This window comes from Dipodomys spectabilis, unplaced genomic scaffold, assembly GCF_019054845.1.
Source record: "Dipodomys spectabilis isolate Male_0828 unplaced genomic scaffold, ASM1905484v1 ptg000003l, whole genome shotgun sequence".
NCBI classification, from domain to species: Eukaryota; Metazoa; Chordata; class Mammalia; order Rodentia; family Heteromyidae; genus Dipodomys; species Dipodomys spectabilis.
In genome coordinates this window covers 15,330,226-15,348,914 of record NW_024870680.1, presented here as the reverse complement: position 1 = coordinate 15,348,914, position 18,689 = coordinate 15,330,226, and the positions used below count along the sequence as shown (strand labels likewise).

At 49.0% G+C, this 18,689-nt stretch overlaps 1 protein-coding gene across 4 annotated transcripts in view; it reads left to right on the top strand.

The window, feature by feature from the left end:
* P2ry6 (pyrimidinergic receptor P2Y6) overlaps positions 1–18,461 on the top strand; it is a 40,039-nt gene extending 21,578 nt beyond the window's left edge. For 2 of the 4 annotated variants that reach the window (XM_042690496.1, XM_042690503.1), the window contains 2 exons: positions 14,093–14,180; positions 15,348–18,461. In XM_042690496.1, coding sequence (XP_042546430.1) covers positions 14,121–14,180; positions 15,348–16,391 — 1,104 coding nt within the window. In that variant the 5' untranslated portion in view covers positions 14,093–14,120 and the 3' untranslated portion in view covers positions 16,392–18,461. Of the gene's footprint in view, positions 1–14,092; positions 14,181–14,475; positions 14,571–15,347 lie in introns of those variants that run through there. The other 2 variants (XM_042690512.1, XM_042690522.1) reach the window with 2 other exon arrangements.
* Positions 18,462–18,689: the final 228 nt, after the last annotated feature.

The window sequence follows — 18,689 nt, the reverse complement described above, 5'->3', positions numbered from 1 at the left end:
CGAGGCAGCCATCGATACAACTAAGAGTAATGTTAAGTTGTCAGCTGAGTGATTTCTTACTGTGCACTAGATAGGGGCTAATCTGGGTCCATTATTTCATTTGAGCCTCAGATAATGCTGCCGTTGTTCATAGGATTTCATAATTAAGGACTCATGCAGAGAGAGGTAAAGCCATTGCTCATAAATTATAGAGCCAAGCAAAACCAGGGATGGGGGACAGAGAGCTTTACCAAAGCAACGGTGATGGGTGATGAGTGTGATTGATCAGTGATAGGTGATTGATCTATGATTGGTGATCAGTGATAGGTACTAGATTATGGGTGATCAGTGATGGGTGACTATGAATACCAGGAATGGGTGTTCAATCCAGTTGCATAGGCTGGCGCTCTGAGGAAAGACAGCTTCCTTATATTTTGTATATTAGGAAGTTTTGCCAACGTGTTACCCTCTCCTGCCATGATTATCGCCTCCTACTCTATGATACAAATAATTGCTATTTTCTTGAACCAATGTCATATGCTATGCAAAAGTGCCATCCAAGCCAGCCCCTCCTACCCTCTTCAGAATTCCCCAGACCCTCAAAACAGATTTTCCAGTGGTACTACGGCCCATCCTAAGCCTTGCTCACCTTCCAGCCCCTTCCTGGAAGCCACCAAGACGGTCTCCCTGTCCAGCCCGGCACCAGCCTTAAGTGATACTTGGGATGTCCAGACTGCAGTCATTGCCAGTCATTTCTCCCTCAGGCCTGGATGTCAAGTCACTGGAAATTTCCTTACAATAAAGCTCAGATGATGGCTGGCTCCTTGGTCCCCTCTTGCCAGCCTCATCTAGGGGATAGATGTCAATAAATCTTCCCTCAGCTTGTTCCAAAGGCTCTCTGCTCTGCCCTGGCTTGAGTTCAAGGGCGTGAGAAGTGGGTACAAAGAGGAAGTGTAGGACTCTCCCAGAGATGGGGACTGATGGAGGAAGAGACACAGCTGGAGAGGCATGAGGGGTCAGGAAAGAGGTTTTGCTGAGATGGGTGAGTGAGCTAAGGGGAAGGAACCAGCTGCCTGGAGCTGAGGAGGAGAGATGAATGGGGGTAAAAACAGAAGAGTTGGTTAGGCAAGAGGAAGTTGAAGGTGACTCTGAAATAGCTCTGCTCTGAAAAGGCTGAATGAGGTCTCGTGGGGTAAAGGGTGTAGGGTTGACCACAGAAATATGGCCAAGGCATAGAAGACAGAGAAGAGAGGCTGACCCAGGCCAGGCAAAAAGTTGGGAGCAGCCAGGCACTGGTGGCCTATGTCTGTAAACCTAGCTACTCAGGAAGCTGAGACCTGAGAATTGAGGTTCAAAGCTAGCCCAGGCATGAAAGTCCAAGAGGCTCTTACCTTCAAGAAAGCTAAAAGTAGAGATGTGGCAGAGCCCCCAGCCCTGAGGAAAAAGCTAAAAAGCTAAAGGACAGAACCCAGGCCTTGAGTTCAAGTCCCAGTAACTGGCCCTAAAATAAGGTTGGGAGTAGCCAGTGGGCCAGCAGCCTGAGCAGTGAGACCATAGAACCATCTGTCACTTCCTCCAATCACACTCTGACCACAGTGAGGATGGATCAGGGTGATGGTGCTATGTATGGGCCACTTGGGTAGAGGTGCAGGCTGGCATGGTAGAGATGCCAGGAAGCTGCTGGACCAAGGGAGCTGAATAAGAGGACGTGGAATAGACAGAGTAATTTTGTGCAAGCTGGAAGCCCTAAACCTCCCACCACTGGTGGGTGCTGGGAGATGTGGATGGGACTGGGGAGGAGAGGGACTCAGGGAGGACCTGAGATATTGCCAGTGGAGAGACAGAGATGAGCAGCTCAGCCCCACCATGCTGGGGCCCTCAGCTGGGACCCTTCACAGCCCAATTCTTTATTTTTTTTAACTGCTGCATCATTTTATTTATTTATCTACCTGTATCTGGCTAGATATCTATGTTGAGTAGTTTGGGGGATTGAACCAAAGACCCCGAGCAAGCTGAAGAAGTACCCCCTTCCATTTGAGCTATACCCCTAGCTCTGCCATATCATTATCATACGATTATGAAATTTTGTTTTCCTTTTGCTGGGCATTAATTGCATCCATTTGCTATCAAGTAATGTTGTAATAAATATATTGTTTTTGATCACCTTTCTCATTGTAGTCATACATCTCTTAATGATCACAGCCTAATTCTTTAAACACCCAAAGAGCCCCAGGGGGTGACTTTAGTGGTTCCATGTATCTACTCCCAATGCCCAATAAACACACTCTGAGTACAAATTTCACCTTGCGCTACAGCCTCTAGCCAAGTCTATATTCACGATTAGGTTTCCACCTCTGGGTCTTCCTTCTTTTGAACAAGCCATGGGATCCATTCACTATTTATTTGTTTATTTGTTTGTTTCCCCTCCTGCGGCTTGAAGTCAGGGCCTGGGCACTGTCCCTAAGGTTCTTTGACTCAAGGCTAGCACTCTACCACTGGAGCCACAACATCATTCCCAGCTTTTTCTGTTTATGTGATACTGAGGAATCAAACCCAAGGTTTAATGCATGCTAAGCAAGCACACTAAACCACATTTCCAGCCCACTCGTGTATTTATTATCTACCATGTATCAGTATTAGACATGCCACAGTAGGGGGAAATGAAGAAACTAGTGGAGGTTATGTTCTGGTGGAGGAAGAAAGACAAAACAAACTAACAATTTGTGAAAAAAATTATCTTAGCTGGGTGCTGATGGCTCAAGCCTATAATCCTAGCTACTCAAATCTGAGGATTATGTTTCAAAGCCAGTCCATGCAGGAAAGTCTGTGAGAATTTTATTTCTACTAAAGTACCAAAAAAGCTGAAAGTAGAGTTATGACTCAAGTGGTAGAGTGCTAGCCTTGAACAAAAAGAAGGTCAGGGGCAGAGACCAGGCCTGGAGCTCAAGCCCCAGAATAAAAAAGATCTTTAAGGTCTGGGGTGTGGCTCAAGTGGGCAGCATTTGCCTAGCGAGGATGAGGTCCTAAGTGTTCAAACTCTCTCTCTCTCTCTCTCATACACAGACACAGACACACAAGTGTGAAGGAGGGGAAACAGCAGAGAAAAAGAGCTAGGTGTGCATGTGGCTGGGATGGAGTCTCAGTTTTAGCTAAAGTGGCAGAGGAAATCTTCACAAGTAGTGTCATCCACCACCAGAGTCACCTGTACCTGCCAACCTCAGAACCTGCACCCTGAAACCAAAGTTGACCCTGCCTTTTGTCTCCTATTCTCCTCTCAGACCACCCCACAGATATCTACAAAACCTTTTCCTCCCACAATGGGTTGGCCACAAATGAGGCCACCATCCAGCATGGTTCATTTGGAGACTTTGAGGTTTGGTAGAAGGTGGTCCAGCCCAATAGAAAGACCATAAGCTAATTAGTGGCCCTGGAAAGTTAGTAAGCTTTGGGGGCCCCAATTTCCTTCTCTCAAAATGTTAAAGAGCTGGGATCAGTAGCCGTTATCCTAGCTACTCAGGGGGCTGAGATCTGATGATCTCTGTTCAAATCCAGCCTAAACAGGAAATTCCATATGATTCATTTCTAATTAACCAGAAAAATAAGTCAAAAATAGAGCTGTGGCTCAGGTGACAGAGTGCTAGACTTTGATCAGGAAAAGTGTTAGCACCTAGGCCCCGAGTTGAAGCCCCAGTAATGGCGTGTGCGTACACGCACGCACACACACACACACACACACACACACACACACACACACACACACAAGAATACTTCCCTCCTTGCAGGTTCCAGTCAGAAAATAAGCCAGGACTAGCTAGTCAGACTTGGGAATAGTCACAACCCTGACTACTGAGCTAGTATGTATAGGCTCCACTACCTGGGTTTCCCATAAACATGGCCTTGTTCCATGGGAATGAGGGAAGTTAAGGAAGACAGATGAGACAATGTCCACAAGGTGTCCTAGGACAGCTGGTCTCTGGCAAGTCCCCTTGGAGAAGGGAGTTGGTGACTATTTGCAGATCTTCAGCCCAGCAGGTAGGCGCCCAGAATGCTTTCTCAAGGTGAGAAACAGCAGCCTGGGAGGGAAATGGGTGCCCTGTTATGGGGAGGATACAATTAGGGGTCTGGCAAGCCATCAGGTGGCTTCAAGAATCTCTCAGGGGAGTGGATGAGCTCCAAGTCAGTGATCTAAGACCTCTCATCCTTGGTGTATCTTTTATTAGAGGTGAGGAGGTCCTCTGAGACTCTCTCCAGTTGTAGACAGAGAGTTGTAAACCTCACCAGCTACTTGCAACCTTGTATCTGCTTATGAAATAGACCATAAACACTCAGGCAGTGCTGGTGTTCCTCCCTTTCTGAGGTCAGAGTTGGGGATGCAGGCAGGCTTAGGGGTGCTTATTCCCACAGCCATGCCCTTTAATCCCCTGAGGATGGAGTCTGGACAAAAATTTTTGCTTTTTTTTTTTTCAAGTGGTGTTAGGGTTTCAACTTGAGGCCTGACATTTGCTCTACTGGTGCCCTACCACTTGAGCCATGCTTCTGGTTCTGCTTTGTGCTGGTCACTTTGGAGATGAATCTTATGGACTTTTCTGTCAAGGCTAGCTTCAAAACACAATCCTCTGGCTCTCAGCATCCTGAGTAGATATGATTATAGGTATAAGCCATCATTCCTTGGGCTAAGACAAAAAATCTTAAAAAGAAATAATAATAATTGAATAGGCAGCACCAAGGACAGAGCCCTATGGCTCATCTTTATGGACTGGATCCAATCATTCAACATTTCCCAGTGCTTTTGGAAGCTGGAGTCTGTGAAAACAAACCATGTCCCCAGATCCAAAGAAAGTTAGAGAAAGGGGCTGGGAAGGTGGCTCAGTAGTAGGGCGCTTGCCTTGCATGCATGAGGCCTGGGTTCAATTCCTCAGCACCACATAAGCAAAAAGAAAAAAGCCAGAAGTGGCACTGTGGTTCAAGTGGTAGAGTGCTAGCCTTGAGCTGAAGAGCTGAGGGACAGAGCCCAGGCCCAGAGTTCAGGCCCCATGACCAGACCCAAAAACAAAAACAGAAAATTAGAGAAAGATGAAAGTTTGCCTGACATGGACTCTTGGCTTGGGCTGGCTTCTCTTTCCTGATTTCTGCACTCTGTTTTTTGTTTGGTTTTGGGCTTATCTCAGGTCTTTCTATTCCTGAGAAGCAGAGTGTCATGGTGGGTTGCTGATTTTGCTGGCCTCAGTTTTCCTATACGGAAGAGTGTCACCTCTCTTCCCAGCACATTATTACTCAGAGCTGCATCTTCCTCTGAGATCACCACTGACTCATTGTGTCACCTTGGGCAGCAAGTCACCAGTTTTCCCTAAGTCTCTGTATCAGTCAGCTGACACAAACATCTATTATGGCCTGTGGTTTCAGAAGTTTCAGTCCAGGGTCACTTAGCCCCATGGCTGAAGGCCTTCGGAGAGGCAGAACATTTTGGAGAGGGCAGAGGAAAGCTGCTCACCTCCTGGCAGAGACAATAAGGCTGAAGACAAGGATACAGGAGAGGGGTCAGGGGACAAGAAAGGCCCTTCAAAGACAATTCCCATTAACTACTTACAGCCAGGCTCTGCCTCCTATCAGCTCATTCAGCTATGAACTCATGAGTAGATAAACCCACTGATAAAGTTATCTGCCAGCTAGGGAGCAGGTCTCCCATACATGAGATTTTTTTTTTTTTAAAGAACCCTTCATATCCAAACCAGAGCAGCCTGATTCTCATTTGTGATGTAGAGACAACACAGTCTATTACACAGGGATCCTAAAGCAAAAGCTCTGAGCTCAGGGTCTGGCATCCACTGACTAGCCAAGGAAGTAAGTAGTGAGTAGCACGGGAAAATGAGACTCAGAGAGGCAAAGCCACCTCCCTAAGTCACACAGGAAGTGAGTGAGGAACCTAGGACTGAGGCTTCCCAGCTTCTGTTGTCCTTGGCAAGCGCTGCTGAGACCACCAAGTGCTCTCTCTGGGAGCATCATGGGAAGTGAACTGGGGTCTTCATGGCTGTTCCCTGGGAAACCAATCTTAATCTAGCAGTCCCTATGTCACCAGCTGCTCTCTATTGACAGTCTTCGGCTATGTGTCCAGTGCCAGCCTCCCACACAGGGACAGTGGGCTTCTAGCCCAAAGCTGTGAGAAAGGAGGAGGAAGAGGGTGCAGATCTAGAGGCCAGATGCCTGTTTTTGCCTGACACAATCCTAGATCAAACAGGCCAAGACAAAAAGGGAAATGATCAGCTACTGCCACTAAAAAGTTCAGCAGGAGGTAAAGCTTTAGGCATGGCTGCAAGCAGACATTCTCAGGGGTTTGTGTGTTCTTATCTCTCCACTCTGCCTCTGCTTGGCTTTAGTTGTGGATCTCCTCTCCAGTGCCAAGGACAGTGGCTGGCACACAGGAGCTCTAGCAGTCCTTTCTGCCATCTTCATGAACCCCAGGGAGACCCCTCTTCTTCCCAACTATCCAGCAAAATCCTCAGTATGGAGCCCCAGGTTCCCAGTGGAGGTGGCTCTCAGAGCCAGAAGAGTTTACTTCACTCTCACACAGGCCCACCCTCGCAGATCTCAAGACTCCAAAGGAAGGAGCTTCCCCCCACCCCACCCCCAGGAAACATGTGAGGGGTTGTCATCATGAGAGGGGTCTGGGAACTGGGTGGAAGAATGAGGAGAGGCAGAACAATGCTGCAGGGAAGGCCACCAGCTGGACCTGGGCCATCCTTTCCCGCCACTGTCTGGAGCCTGGTTATCAGGGAGGATGGGCGGGCCCTGAAGGCACCAGCAGGCTGAAGCCAACTGTGCTTCTTGAGGCTAAACAGCAGGCTCTTTCTTGAATGGATATCCAAGTGGCCTCAGCCAAGGGACATGGGAGAGTGTTGGGTGGAGGAGCTGTAGCCCCAGTAAAGGCCAGGAAGCTATAACTTTTAAGTCCTGCACCCGCCAGGGCCTCTGTGAGCATCAACTCCCTAGTCACATTCCTCAGAGAACTGTAAAAATGGGATTAGCTGGGAAGACTAGACCTCTAAGCCCAACTACTTGGGAGTCAGAGTTGGAATTGCAGTTAGACACCCTCAAGGCAAAATATTAACAAAACTGTATCTCAAGAAAAAGCCAGGAGCCAGTGGCCTGTGCCTGTACTCCTAGCTATTCAGGAGGCTGAGATCTGAGGATCACAGTTCAAATCCAGCCAGAGCAGGAAAGTCTACAAGAATCTTATCTACAATAAATTACTCAGAAAATGCTGAAAGATGCTGTGGCTCAAGTGGTAGAGCTCTAGCCTTGAGTACAAAAAGGCTCAGGACAGCACCAGGCCCTGAGTTCAAGCCCCGGTACCAGCAAAGAAAGAAGGAAAGAAAGAAAGAAGAAAAGAAAGAAAGAAGGAAGGAGAGAAGAAGGGAGGAAGGAAGGAGAGAGAGAGAGAAAGAAAGAGAGAGAAAGAAGGAAGGAGGAAAAGAAAGAAGGAAAGAAAAGCAAAGGAAAGGAAAAAAAAGAAAATTGAGCATGGTCTAAACGGATTTGGAAGTGTGGCTCAAGTGGTAGAGAATCTGCCTATACCAAGTGTGAGGCCCTGAGTTCAAATCCCAGTACTATTAGAGAAAGAGTGAATGAAGTCATTTTGTGCAATGTTTGGCACATTGTGCTCAATGAAGCCACATGTCTGAGTTGAGGGGGGCCTGTGTACACTACTGCTCAATCTGAAGGGACCAAGAGAAAGAAGGGAAACAGCCCTGACTCACCCCCCCCTCACCCCACTGAGGCCCCCCAAGCTGCAGCTTCCCCTTCCTGGCACTCAGAATGGATGGCAGTTTCAGTTCCAGCTTCACTCCTGTTAAGCAGAAGATGAAAAGGGGAAGTGGAAAACAAGAAGTGAAAAAAGATGCTAGTACCCCTCATGTCCTCCCTGTGGCCAGCCTGATACCACACAGGTGGGGCCCAAAGGCCTTCAGGTGGGGCCTTGGATGATGGTATCAGGAACCTGGCCTCAGACTGGCCTGAGGTGGACGCCAGGCATACCCCTGCCCCAGGCCCAGATGCTACCCAGCATCAGAGCTGGATGATGCCTGGAGCCTGACAGGGATAGGTAACTGGCCCCAGGTCACAGAGCAAGTTGGCGGCAAAATCTAACCCGTCTGCCTCTTCACAGGAAGGAAGGTGGGTCTTGACCCCTGCCATCCTGTGCTCTTGATAGCTGCTAAGCTTGGAGGCCAGGGGCCCAGCAAGGGGTTTTCCAGGCTTCATTTCCCAGCAGGCAGGCAAGTCAAAGTTAGGAAGCATCTGCCCAGGTCCAGTGTGTCTGCTTGCTTTCTATCTCCCCACTGGCAGGTAGTGACTCAGTCTTCCAGCTCTGGCCTCTGGCTGACAGGCTCCTGATTCCTCAGAATGCTTTGGCCCTAGGGGAATATAAAGGGATCCTGAGACCATAGGATCTAAGTAACACAAAGAGCTTTGACCTTGCCAGTTAGTTCTTCCTTTGCCTAACTTCAGCTGCTTCTACTACAGAATTAACTTCATGGTTATTCTTGTCTGCAAATATAAAACTAGCTGAGGCTGTCCTTCTGCGGGACAAAAGGCTGCTGATGGTGTAGATATGGCAGTAGATGACTGATGTCAGGAGGGTCATTCCCAGGGTCTCTACCCAAGGGCTCACACTGGTTCTGTGCCTGCTGGCAATGCTCCCTGGCAATGTAACCCGGGCTTCTATGATCTACACAGGATAAGGTGAGTATCTGAGGGCTAGGCCATGCTTATCTGAGAAGGTAAGTAAAGAAAGGCTGAGGGACATCCTGAGATTGCCCAGAGATGGCCCCTCCAGGAGGCCTTGTCAAGGCCTTCTCTGAAGGCTGGCTCTTCTGGGCTTGTCCACTGGTGCCACCTCCTGGCCAAAGTCACTGAACAGAAGACACCCAGTGGCAGAAATTAAGACTCCAAATGTCTGAAACAAGCCCTGGCTAGGGGCTCTCAGAGTTGCTGGGATAGACAATGATCTCCTTGTAGGGCATAGCCACAGGAGATCATCTTGGGGACCCAGTAAGGGACTGGTTGTTGGGTGAAAAGCCAGGCCACCTTGACCTCCCAGGTCCCACAAGTTTAGGTCAGACAAGGAGATTTGGCCTCCAGGGGGCAGTGAGGAGTCACTCTCACCTCCTGGTTGCTCTAAAAGCTCCAAAGCCTGGTTTAGTGATGAGGAGGTTCTAGGGAGGCCCTCACCCCGGCAAAAAAGATTCTCACTCAGGAGAAATACTTGGGGTCACATCCTTATTGCTCCCCATCCCCCACCATCACTCCCTGTGAACCCTGGGCCTGTGTGTGGAAGAGGCAGTGACTGCTAATGGGGGGAATGAGGGAGGAATGCATGGATACAGAAGGTGCTCAATAGATGAGGACAGAAGAAAACAAGGGGCCGGGCGCTGGTGGCTCATGCTTGTAATCCTAGCTACTTAAGAGGCTGATATCTGAGGATTGTGGTTCAAACCAGCCCCGGCTGGAAAGTTCAAGAGACTTTTTTTCTTTGCCAGTCCTGGGGCTTGAACACAGGGCCTGGGCACTGTCCCTCAGCTTCTTTTTGCTCAAGGCTAGTACTCTACCACTTGAACCATGGCTCTACTTTTAGCTTTTCAGGTAGTTTATTGGAGACAAAAGACTCACAGTTTCCTACCGGGGCTGGTTTTGAATCATGATCCTCAGATCTCAGCCTCCTGAGGAGTTAGCATTATAGGCCTGAGCACCCAGCTTCCAAGAAATTCCTATCTCCAATTAATCACCCAAAAAGCTATAAGTAGCTTAAATGGTAGAGTGTTAGCTTTGATCACAAAAGCTCAGGGACAGTGCTCAGGCCCTGAGTTCAAGACCTAGAACTGGCACAAAAAAAAAAAAAAAGAGGAAAGGAAAGAGAGGGCAGGAAGCTGCATAAGCACCAGCCTTGTAGAAAAGTAGGAAGAAAACCATGTGGGTAAAGTAGCTGTTAAATGAAAGGGGGGGGGAGGCTGATAGATGAAGGAATAAATGAGCAAATAAATGGGTTCCCAGTGACCCTGCTGTCAAAGGAGCAATGAGAACTCTAATTTCCCAGCCCATTCGGTAGAAAGAAACTTTTGGGTCTGTGAATCTGGTGACCAGAAGCCTGATCCTCCCTTGTCCCTCTTTCCTCATCTCCCTCTTTCCAAGGCTGGGGCAGGGGTTCTGGGAAGGATGCCTATTCTCCTCCTCCTGGCTCTTCCAGGTCTAATTTCCGCCAGGCTAGGCCAAGGTGCTAGGGGGTGGTAGTGAGGGAGACTATTTCAGTCAGAGACAGCCCTGCCAGGAAGCAGAGGAAGCTGTCCACCGTAAGGGGTGTGGCCGCCTGACTGAGTCCAGAGTGTGTCTGGCTTCTCTTGGCTCTAATGCATTTGGGATAACCGTGCTGCTGTTGGGACAGGAGGTCGCATGTGAGTCTTGGTGCATGTTGGGCTGCAGACCAGTGTGGGATGGGGTAGGGTGGGGGTAGCTGTTGTCAAGCTACTGTGATTCTGGCAGGCAGGCTAGAGATGGTGATGATCTAGGGGATGCCCACAGAATTGGGGGCCCGGAGGAAGAATTCCACCTAGCTAGGGGCTCAGAGGAGGAAGCAGCATGAAGGGATTGGGAACCTGATGAATACTTAAGGTGTCTGAACACAGAGGAGTTGGATGGCACTTTGTGTGGCAGGAACAGACAGGGCACCAGATCTCCACTGCCAGTGGTTGTGTGGCCATCTCTGTGTCTTAGGAAGAGAAGGGCAGGAAAGAGTAGAAAGCAGAATGGACCTGGGGTCATTCAGACCAGGCTGGATGGCTGAGCAGAGCCTTGAGCATCAGGACAGAAGCTGAGATGTTTCCCCAAGGGCAGAAGGACATGGGAAGGTTGTCCTGAGAGCCAATGTGGGCAGCATAGCTACAGCCCAAGGAAGGGCTGAGGTTTGAGCTGGTGCAGAACTTAGGGCCTACCCGTTGGTGACAAAGCCAATGCAAGCTGCTACCTAGAAGTAAAGCAGGCCCTGCAGGAGGGGGAGAGCAATCAGTCTTCAGTCCTCAGAAAGTTCAGTGAATGGGGATCTGGTGGTGCATCCTGGCCTGCCTTTCCTGGCTTGCCCTTTGGGACACAGGACAGCTCCTTTGATACCCTCTTTAGCTCCTACCTCACCAGGGAACCAGTCCCTAGCCACCTCTAGGGCCGTGTCTAAGAAGTGTCAGGGCTTCCCACAGCAAGGTTTATGGACACAGCACCCTTCCACCCATGCTGATCTCCTCTCAGATCCTGCCTGTCTCTCCTTGTCTGCAACTAGGGATCATTATGTCCTGTTCCACCCATGGAGATCTCCCTCAGGCCAGGGGCCTTCATTCTTCCTGGAAAAGCTCCTTTCACCCAGTGGCTTGCAATAGGCTCTCTCTCAGACTAGCACATCTGTAGCTGCATGTGCAACTGTGTATACACCCACACCTGCATCTACCTACTGTACTAGCAAACAGTAAGATGTGTGAATGAACACGATGTATGAATGAAAGAACGAGTGAATGCAGAAATGAATGAAGGAACTCTTGCAGACTATACTGATTGATCTTGCCTTCCTGGCCCCCTGGGGGGCCCTCCTGCAGCTCCCAGCTTCCTTATGTGCCCACCCCATCTCCATCACACAGCTCTGACACCTTATACATGGACTGAAGGCTCAGAGGAATCCTCCATAACCAAAGGTGATATGGGACATGGGGTACTACCAGAGAATCCAAACACTATCATTTTCTCCAGAATTGAGGTAAAATAATTACATTAAAATTTAAAGCCAGGCACTGGTGGCTCATGCTTGTAATCCTAGCTTTTCAGGAGGCTGAGTCTGAGGATGGAGGTTAGAAACCAGCTGGGCAGAAAAGTGCAGAGAAAAATGAGACTCTTATCTCTAATTACCCAGCAAAAATCTGTAAGAGGAGCTATGGCTCAGGTGGTAGAGTGCCAGTCTTGAGCTAAAAAGCCAAGCAAAAACAAGATACCCTGAGTTCAAGCTCCAATGCTGGCACAAAATAAATAAATGAGATAAAATTTTAAGTTCGGAAGAAATGTTTGGCTCTGATGTAAATTTTTTAAGATAGGTGGGGGAAGTGGCGCTGTAGCTCAGGTGGTAGAGCATTTGCCTTGAGCTGAAGAGCACAGGGACAGCACCCAGGCCCAGAGTTCAAGCTCCAAGACCGAGAAAAAAAAAAAGCATATAAGATAGGTGGGCACTGGTGGCTCATGCCTATAATGCTAGCGACTCAGGAGGCTGAGATCTGAGAGTCACGGTTAGAAGCCAGCCCAGGCAAAAGAGTTTGTATGACTCTGATCTCCAGTTAATCATCAAAAATATCCAGAACTGAAGCTGTGGTTCAAATGGTAGAGTACTAGCTCTGAGCAAAAAAAAAAAAAAAAGGCTTAGGGATGGCCCTGAATTCAAGCCCCAAGACAGGCACACAAAAAATACAAATAAATTCTATAACCTTATTTAGTATTCACATTTAAGAACAGCTAATAAGGGCTAGGGGCATGGTTCAAGTGGTAAAGTACTTGTCTAACAAATATGAAGCCCTGGGATTCAAGTATCAGTATAAGAAAGAGAGAGAGAGAGAGAGAGAGAGAGAGAGGGAGGGAGGGAGGGAGGGAGGAATGAAGAGAGGGAGGGAGGGAGGAAGGAAGGAAGGGAGGGAGGGAGGGAGGGAGGGAGGAAGGAAGGAAGGAAGGAAGGAAGGAAGGAAGGAAGGAAGGAAGGAAGGAAGGAAGGAAAGAAGGAAGGAAGGAAGGAAGAGAAGGAGGGAGGGAGGGAGGGAGGAAGGGAGGAAGGGAGGGAGGGAGGGAGGAAGGAAGGAAGAGAGGAAGGAAGGAAGAGAGGGAAGAAAGGAGGGAGGAAGGAAGGGAGAGAGGGAGGAAGGGAGGGAGGGAGGAAAGAAGGGAAGGAAGGAAGGAGAGAGAAAGAAAAAGAAAGAAGAAAGGAAGAAATAAAGAAAGACAGAAAGAAAGAAAGAAAGAAAGAAAGAAAGAAAGAAAGAAAGAAAGAAAGAAAGAAAAGAAAGAACATAATGGTACACATCTATTACTCAGACTCTGAAGTGTGAAGAGGAGGATTTTGAGTTTGAGATCAATCTAGGCTACAAGATCCTGTCTCAAAACCAACCAACAAGCAAAAGGAATACCTAACAGTTAGCACTGTGCCAGGTGCTAGCCCTCACAATAACCTTATGAGGCAGGTGCCACGTTATCCCATTTTACAGATGAGGAAACTGAGGTGTCTGGTTAAGTAATATGCCCAAGGCTACACAGGTCACACATGGGACAGAGCTGGGATTTGAATGGACCAGAGTCCATGTACTCAGCCTCAACTCTTTTCTACCCTCTGGGTGCATTTGCAGGACTTAATACTTTGTTCTAGGCTTCAGTTTCTCCCATATGTAAAATAGGGAGAAGAGAGGACTGAACTCCCTATCTCAAAGGGGTTGCTTTATAGGTCGTTGGGTTTGAACTGTAAATTCCCTATAGTCATCAGTAATGTGGAAACACCATTACCCAGGAGTATTTAGTGGAGTCAGACACCCTCCCCCCAACATGAAACCCTCCCTAAGAGACATGTGTACTGCTAGACCCCCAAACCCAGCTTGAACCAATGAAAGGTGGTATCAAGTAACAGGATACAATCACATGTCAGGCCCATGTACATTGTACTATTGATGACACCGGTCCAGAAAAGATGAGTAACTACAGCACTCAACATAGCAGGGAATCCAATATTCCAACCCAGGCATGCTTAGCTCTGAAGCCACATTACAACCTCTACATCTCATGCCTGTGGACTAAGCATCTCCTCTAAACTAGCTTGAGGGGTTCTGGTTCTGGCTCTGCTTCTAATTCACTAATTGAGTTGACCTTCCTGCCCCTCAAGGTGTCTGGATTTCTAATTCTGCCGGGCTTCACCCATTTGCCTTTGAGGAAGCTATTTTCTCTATGGCCACAAGAGGGGGCACTATAACATCCATGCTTTGCTTGAATCACCTTCGTATCTTCAGGTCAATTGGAAAGAGGTTTTAGGAAACTCTCATCTTCTCTTTCCCCTATTTTACAGATAACTAGACGGTGACCAAAAAGCAACCATGGCTTTGGAAGGCGAAATTCAGTCTGAGGAAGTTGAAGCTGCCGTCAGTGAGATCTCGGTATGTGACTGCTATACTCCTTTGGGTGAACGAACAGTTTACCCAGATCTTAGGCCTGGCTCTAAGACACAGAGAAAGCAGAAAATCTCGTACTTTTCAGGAGGTCTTTGGTCTATGCAACACAGGCCGAATCCCCAATGATTACAGGCTGCAGGGTGCTCTTGGGAAGCCCTGGGTAGTACAATTTAGTGCTGTTTGCCACATAAATTCCTGAGAGGCGAACACACTGATTGCTCAGATGGGGGAAACTGAGCCTCAGAAAGGGTAAATCACTAACTCCAAGATCATATAACAGCAGAATTGCAATTCAAACCCAAGTCCATCAACCTCCACTAACAGAGGAGACATTTAACCCGGATTTTGAAGGATGACTAGAAGTTCTCTAAGAAGGTAATTTATCTTTATTTTATTTTATATTTATTTATTTACTGTCAGTTGTGAGATGAACTTGGGGCTTGGGTGCTATCCCTGAGCTCTTTTACTCAAGGCTAGTGCTCTACCACTTTGAGCCCCAGCGCCCTGGATTTCTGGTGGTTAATTGGAGAAAACAGTCTTGTGGACTTTCCTGCCTGGGCTGGCTTTGAACTGTGATCCTCACATCTCAGCCTTCTGAATAGTTAGGATTACAGGCATGAGCCACCGGTGCCTGGCCTTAATTTTTGTTTTTATTGTTATTAGAAAGGTGATGTACAGAGTGGTTACAATTAACATAGGTCAAGCATGAGTATATTTCTTTCTTTCTTTCTTTTTTGCCAGTCCTGAGGCTTGAATTCTGGGACTGGGCTCTGTTCCTGAGCTCCTTTTTGCTCAAGGCTAGCACTCTACCACCTGAGCCACATCCCCATTTCAAGCTTTTCCTAGATTAACTGGAGATAAGAGTCCCACAGACTTTTCAGTCTGCGCTGGCCTCGAGCCATGATCCCCACATCTCAGCCTCCTGAGTAGCTAGGATTACAGGCATGAGCCACCAGTGCCCTGCGTGTGAGTACATTAGGAAAGTAAATTATTGTATTCTATGTTTCTTTACAGTGAGGGCTATGTGAGCCACCATGGGGTGGTGAGTACAGGAAATGACAAAGTTGGTACCCAAATGGTCCCGCTAGAGAGATTAAGGCCAAAAGAGAGTGAGAAGGCCAACTGAATGTTTAGTGACCATGTCATTCACAGGGTGTGTATTGCCTTCCCAGACTCTCTGAGTACAGAAGTCCCCGTTGGGTAGCCATGGAGTGGAACAATGACACAATCCAGGCCCTGAACTTGCCGCCCACTACTTGCGTCTACCAAGAGGACTTCAAATGGCTGCTGCTGCCACCCGTGTACTCAGTGGTGCTGGCAGCTGGCCTGCCACTGAACATCTGTGTCATCGCCCAGATCTTCGCATCCCGCAGGGCGCTGACCCGCACAGCTGTGTACACCCTGAACTTGGCCCTGGCTGACCTGTTGTATGCCTGCTCCCTGCCGCTGCTCATCTACAACTACGCCCAGCGGGACCACTGGCCCTTTGGCGACCTCACCTGCCGCCTGGTGCGTTTCCTCTTCTATGCCAACCTGCACGGCAGCATCCTCTTCCTCACCTGCATCAGCTTCCAGCGCTACCTGGGCATCTGCCACCCATTGGCTCCCTGGCACAAGCATGGGGGCCGCCGTGCTGCCTGGCTGGTGTGTGGAGCCGTGTGGCTGGTGGTGACAGCCCAGTGTCTGCCCACGGCTGTATTTGCAGCCACTGGCACCCAGCGGAATCGCACAGTCTGCTATGATCTGAGTCCACCTGCTCTGGCCACCCGCTACCTGCCGTATGGCATGGCCCTCACTGTCATTGGATTCTTGCTGCCGTTTGCAGCCCTGCTGGCCTGTTACTGTCTCCTGGCTCGCCGCCTGTGCCGCCATGATGGCCCAGCAGGGCCTGTGGCTCGAGAGAGGCGTGGCAAGGCTGCCCGGATGGCTGTGGTGGTGGCAGCTGTCTTTGTCATTAGCTTCTTGCCTTTCCATATCACCAAGACAGCCTACCTGGCTGTGCGCTCTACACCCGGCGTCTCCTGCCCAGTGCTAGAGGCCTTTGCCACTGCCTACAAAGGCACACGGCCCTTCGCCAGTGCCAACAGTGTGCTGGACCCCATCCTCTTCTACTTCACCCAGCAGAAGTTCCGCCGGCGGCCTCATGAACTCCTACAGAAACTCACAGCCAAGTGGCAGCGGCAGCCACCTAGCTGAACCCACAGGCAGGACCCTAGGCAGGGGCAGCTGTGCATTTGCTATGATGGCCAGGGGACCAAAACTCCCCTCCCCAACATTCCCTCCCAGCTCCAACCAGACAGAGAATTGAAACTTAGCTGTCTTGGGCATGAAGTAAGGCCACCCCTAGACCTCTTCTTCTCCCCGGCCAAGATCTCACCAGCTATTTATTGAACCCTCTCCCTGGACCAGGGTCTGTGTGATAAAGACTGTCAGGCCTGGGCCTGGCCTTCCAGAAGTTCCCAGTCAGCCATCAGGTTAAGAAAACTGTGGTAAGCTACTCACAGAAATGGAGTGTGAGTGTACTGTAACAGAGAAATTGTACCTTATTGTATGTTATACTGTATTGCCTGCTTTGGAAGTCACCAAGGGAATGGATGAGAGGGAAAATGGGAAAAGGAAGTGAGGGCTTCCAGGAAGGAGCATTTGAGCTGTGTTTAGAGGGTTGTATATGTCCTTTCTGGTAGACAGGAATGATATCCTTATTTAGTAAACCTTAATGAAGATCTGGGTGTTTAAGCTCAGGCCTGGGTGTTTCCAGAACCTTAGGAGAACCAGTCCCAGCCCTGTTCCATATAGGCTCCCAACTGCTGGAGCCATCAACCCTGACAGAGTGGGATCAGGGCTGTGACAGACAGAAGCCAAGAAAGGGCAGTGTACAGAGGGATCAGGAGAAGCAGACGTTAAAGGCTAAGTAGGCGATCCTCAGACAGAAGTGCTGCCTGGGTCAGTCTCCTGTGTGCCTCTGTCCTGGAGAAGATGCCTTGTAGCCCGTGTGCAAGTGAGGAAAATAGCTGCTCTTCAGTCACTCTGCAGACAAAAGCAAGGGTTGACAAGTACACAGACATGGGAGAGGAAGGGGGAACTTTCTAGAAGAGAGGGTTGCTAGCAGGAGGCAGGCACTGAGTGTACAGAAACCCGAGGGGAAAAGGGAGCTGTGGCTTACACCTTTAACCTCAGCACACATGTCTGTCATACCAGTGTTTGAGAAGTGGAGACAGAAGGATCTCAAATACAAGACTAGTGTGGGATACACAACAACTTTGTATTGAAAAAGAAGATGGGGCTGATGGCTCAGGCCTATAATTCCAACTACTCAGGAGGCTGAGACCTGGAAGATCTCAGTCTGGGCAGACAAGTCCTAGAGACTCTGTCTCTAATCAATAAAATATTGGACTGGAGCACTAACTGTGAGCAAGAAAGCCCGGTGAAAGCTCAAGGCCCTAGTTCAAACTTCAGTACCAGTGTATGCACACATGCACCAATGTCTGCACAAGAACATGCACACACACACACACACACACACACACACACACACACACACACACGAGAAGGAGGAGGAGAAAAGAAAAAGGGCAAGAGATAGGCATGGTTTTGAAGCAGTTAACCCTGGAAGAGGGCTAGTGTGCAGAAAGGCACCTAGAAAAGAAGCTATAAAGACCAGAGCATCCGATGTTAGGAACCCAGACCCCACCTCTCCTTCACCTGCCTCTTCCAAGGCCTCAGGCTTTTGCCTGAACCATTTCCTGCACCAGAGAAACCCTGGCCCTCTCCTCCAGCCCTACTCTTCAGGGCCCAACTGCCCTGCTCCATCCTCAGGAACCCCTGCAGGAGTCACTTGAGCCCTCTGAACCCACTTAGTGCCTAGCCACACTTCCTCATCACCCTGTTCCTCTTCTTCACCTGCCACCTCGTGGCTCTAGGGAGGAAAGACAGCTGGATGTCAACCACAGCGTCAGTCCTCCTGTTTAGCTGAGCACTGGCTTCAGAAGATGGAAAGTTCACTTCAGAACTCTCTTGCATTTATGGGGTAACAGAAAAGTGTCCCAGGGCACTTTAATACAGAGTAAGAGGAACATGTTTAGCACTAGGTGGTGTCTTTAGAGATAAGGCTCTTTCTATCTCCCTATCATCTGGGCATAATAGTCCTGGCTCCTATGGCTTGTAGAGCAAGTAACTGTGAGCAGCTTGGGTCTCCAACCATGAGGGAGAAATAAATGTTTTGTTTTTAAAAATCCATTGGTTTGGAGAGGCCTTTGTTACCCACAGCTGAAACTAACCATTTAGTGAGGTTCTAGCCTGACCTGGTGTGCCCAGGTGAAGAACTGGACAGTGACTTGAATTGGGGTGGGGTCAAGGTCTAGGTCTAGGGGAGTAGCAGCTCTGGAGACACCTCTGAAGGCATCTTTAGAGAAGGGGACATGGTCTGGGGGTGTAGCTTGAGGCTGAGAAGGTGGATGGGAGGACAGAAAGGAGCCAAGGATGTGGAGACAGAAG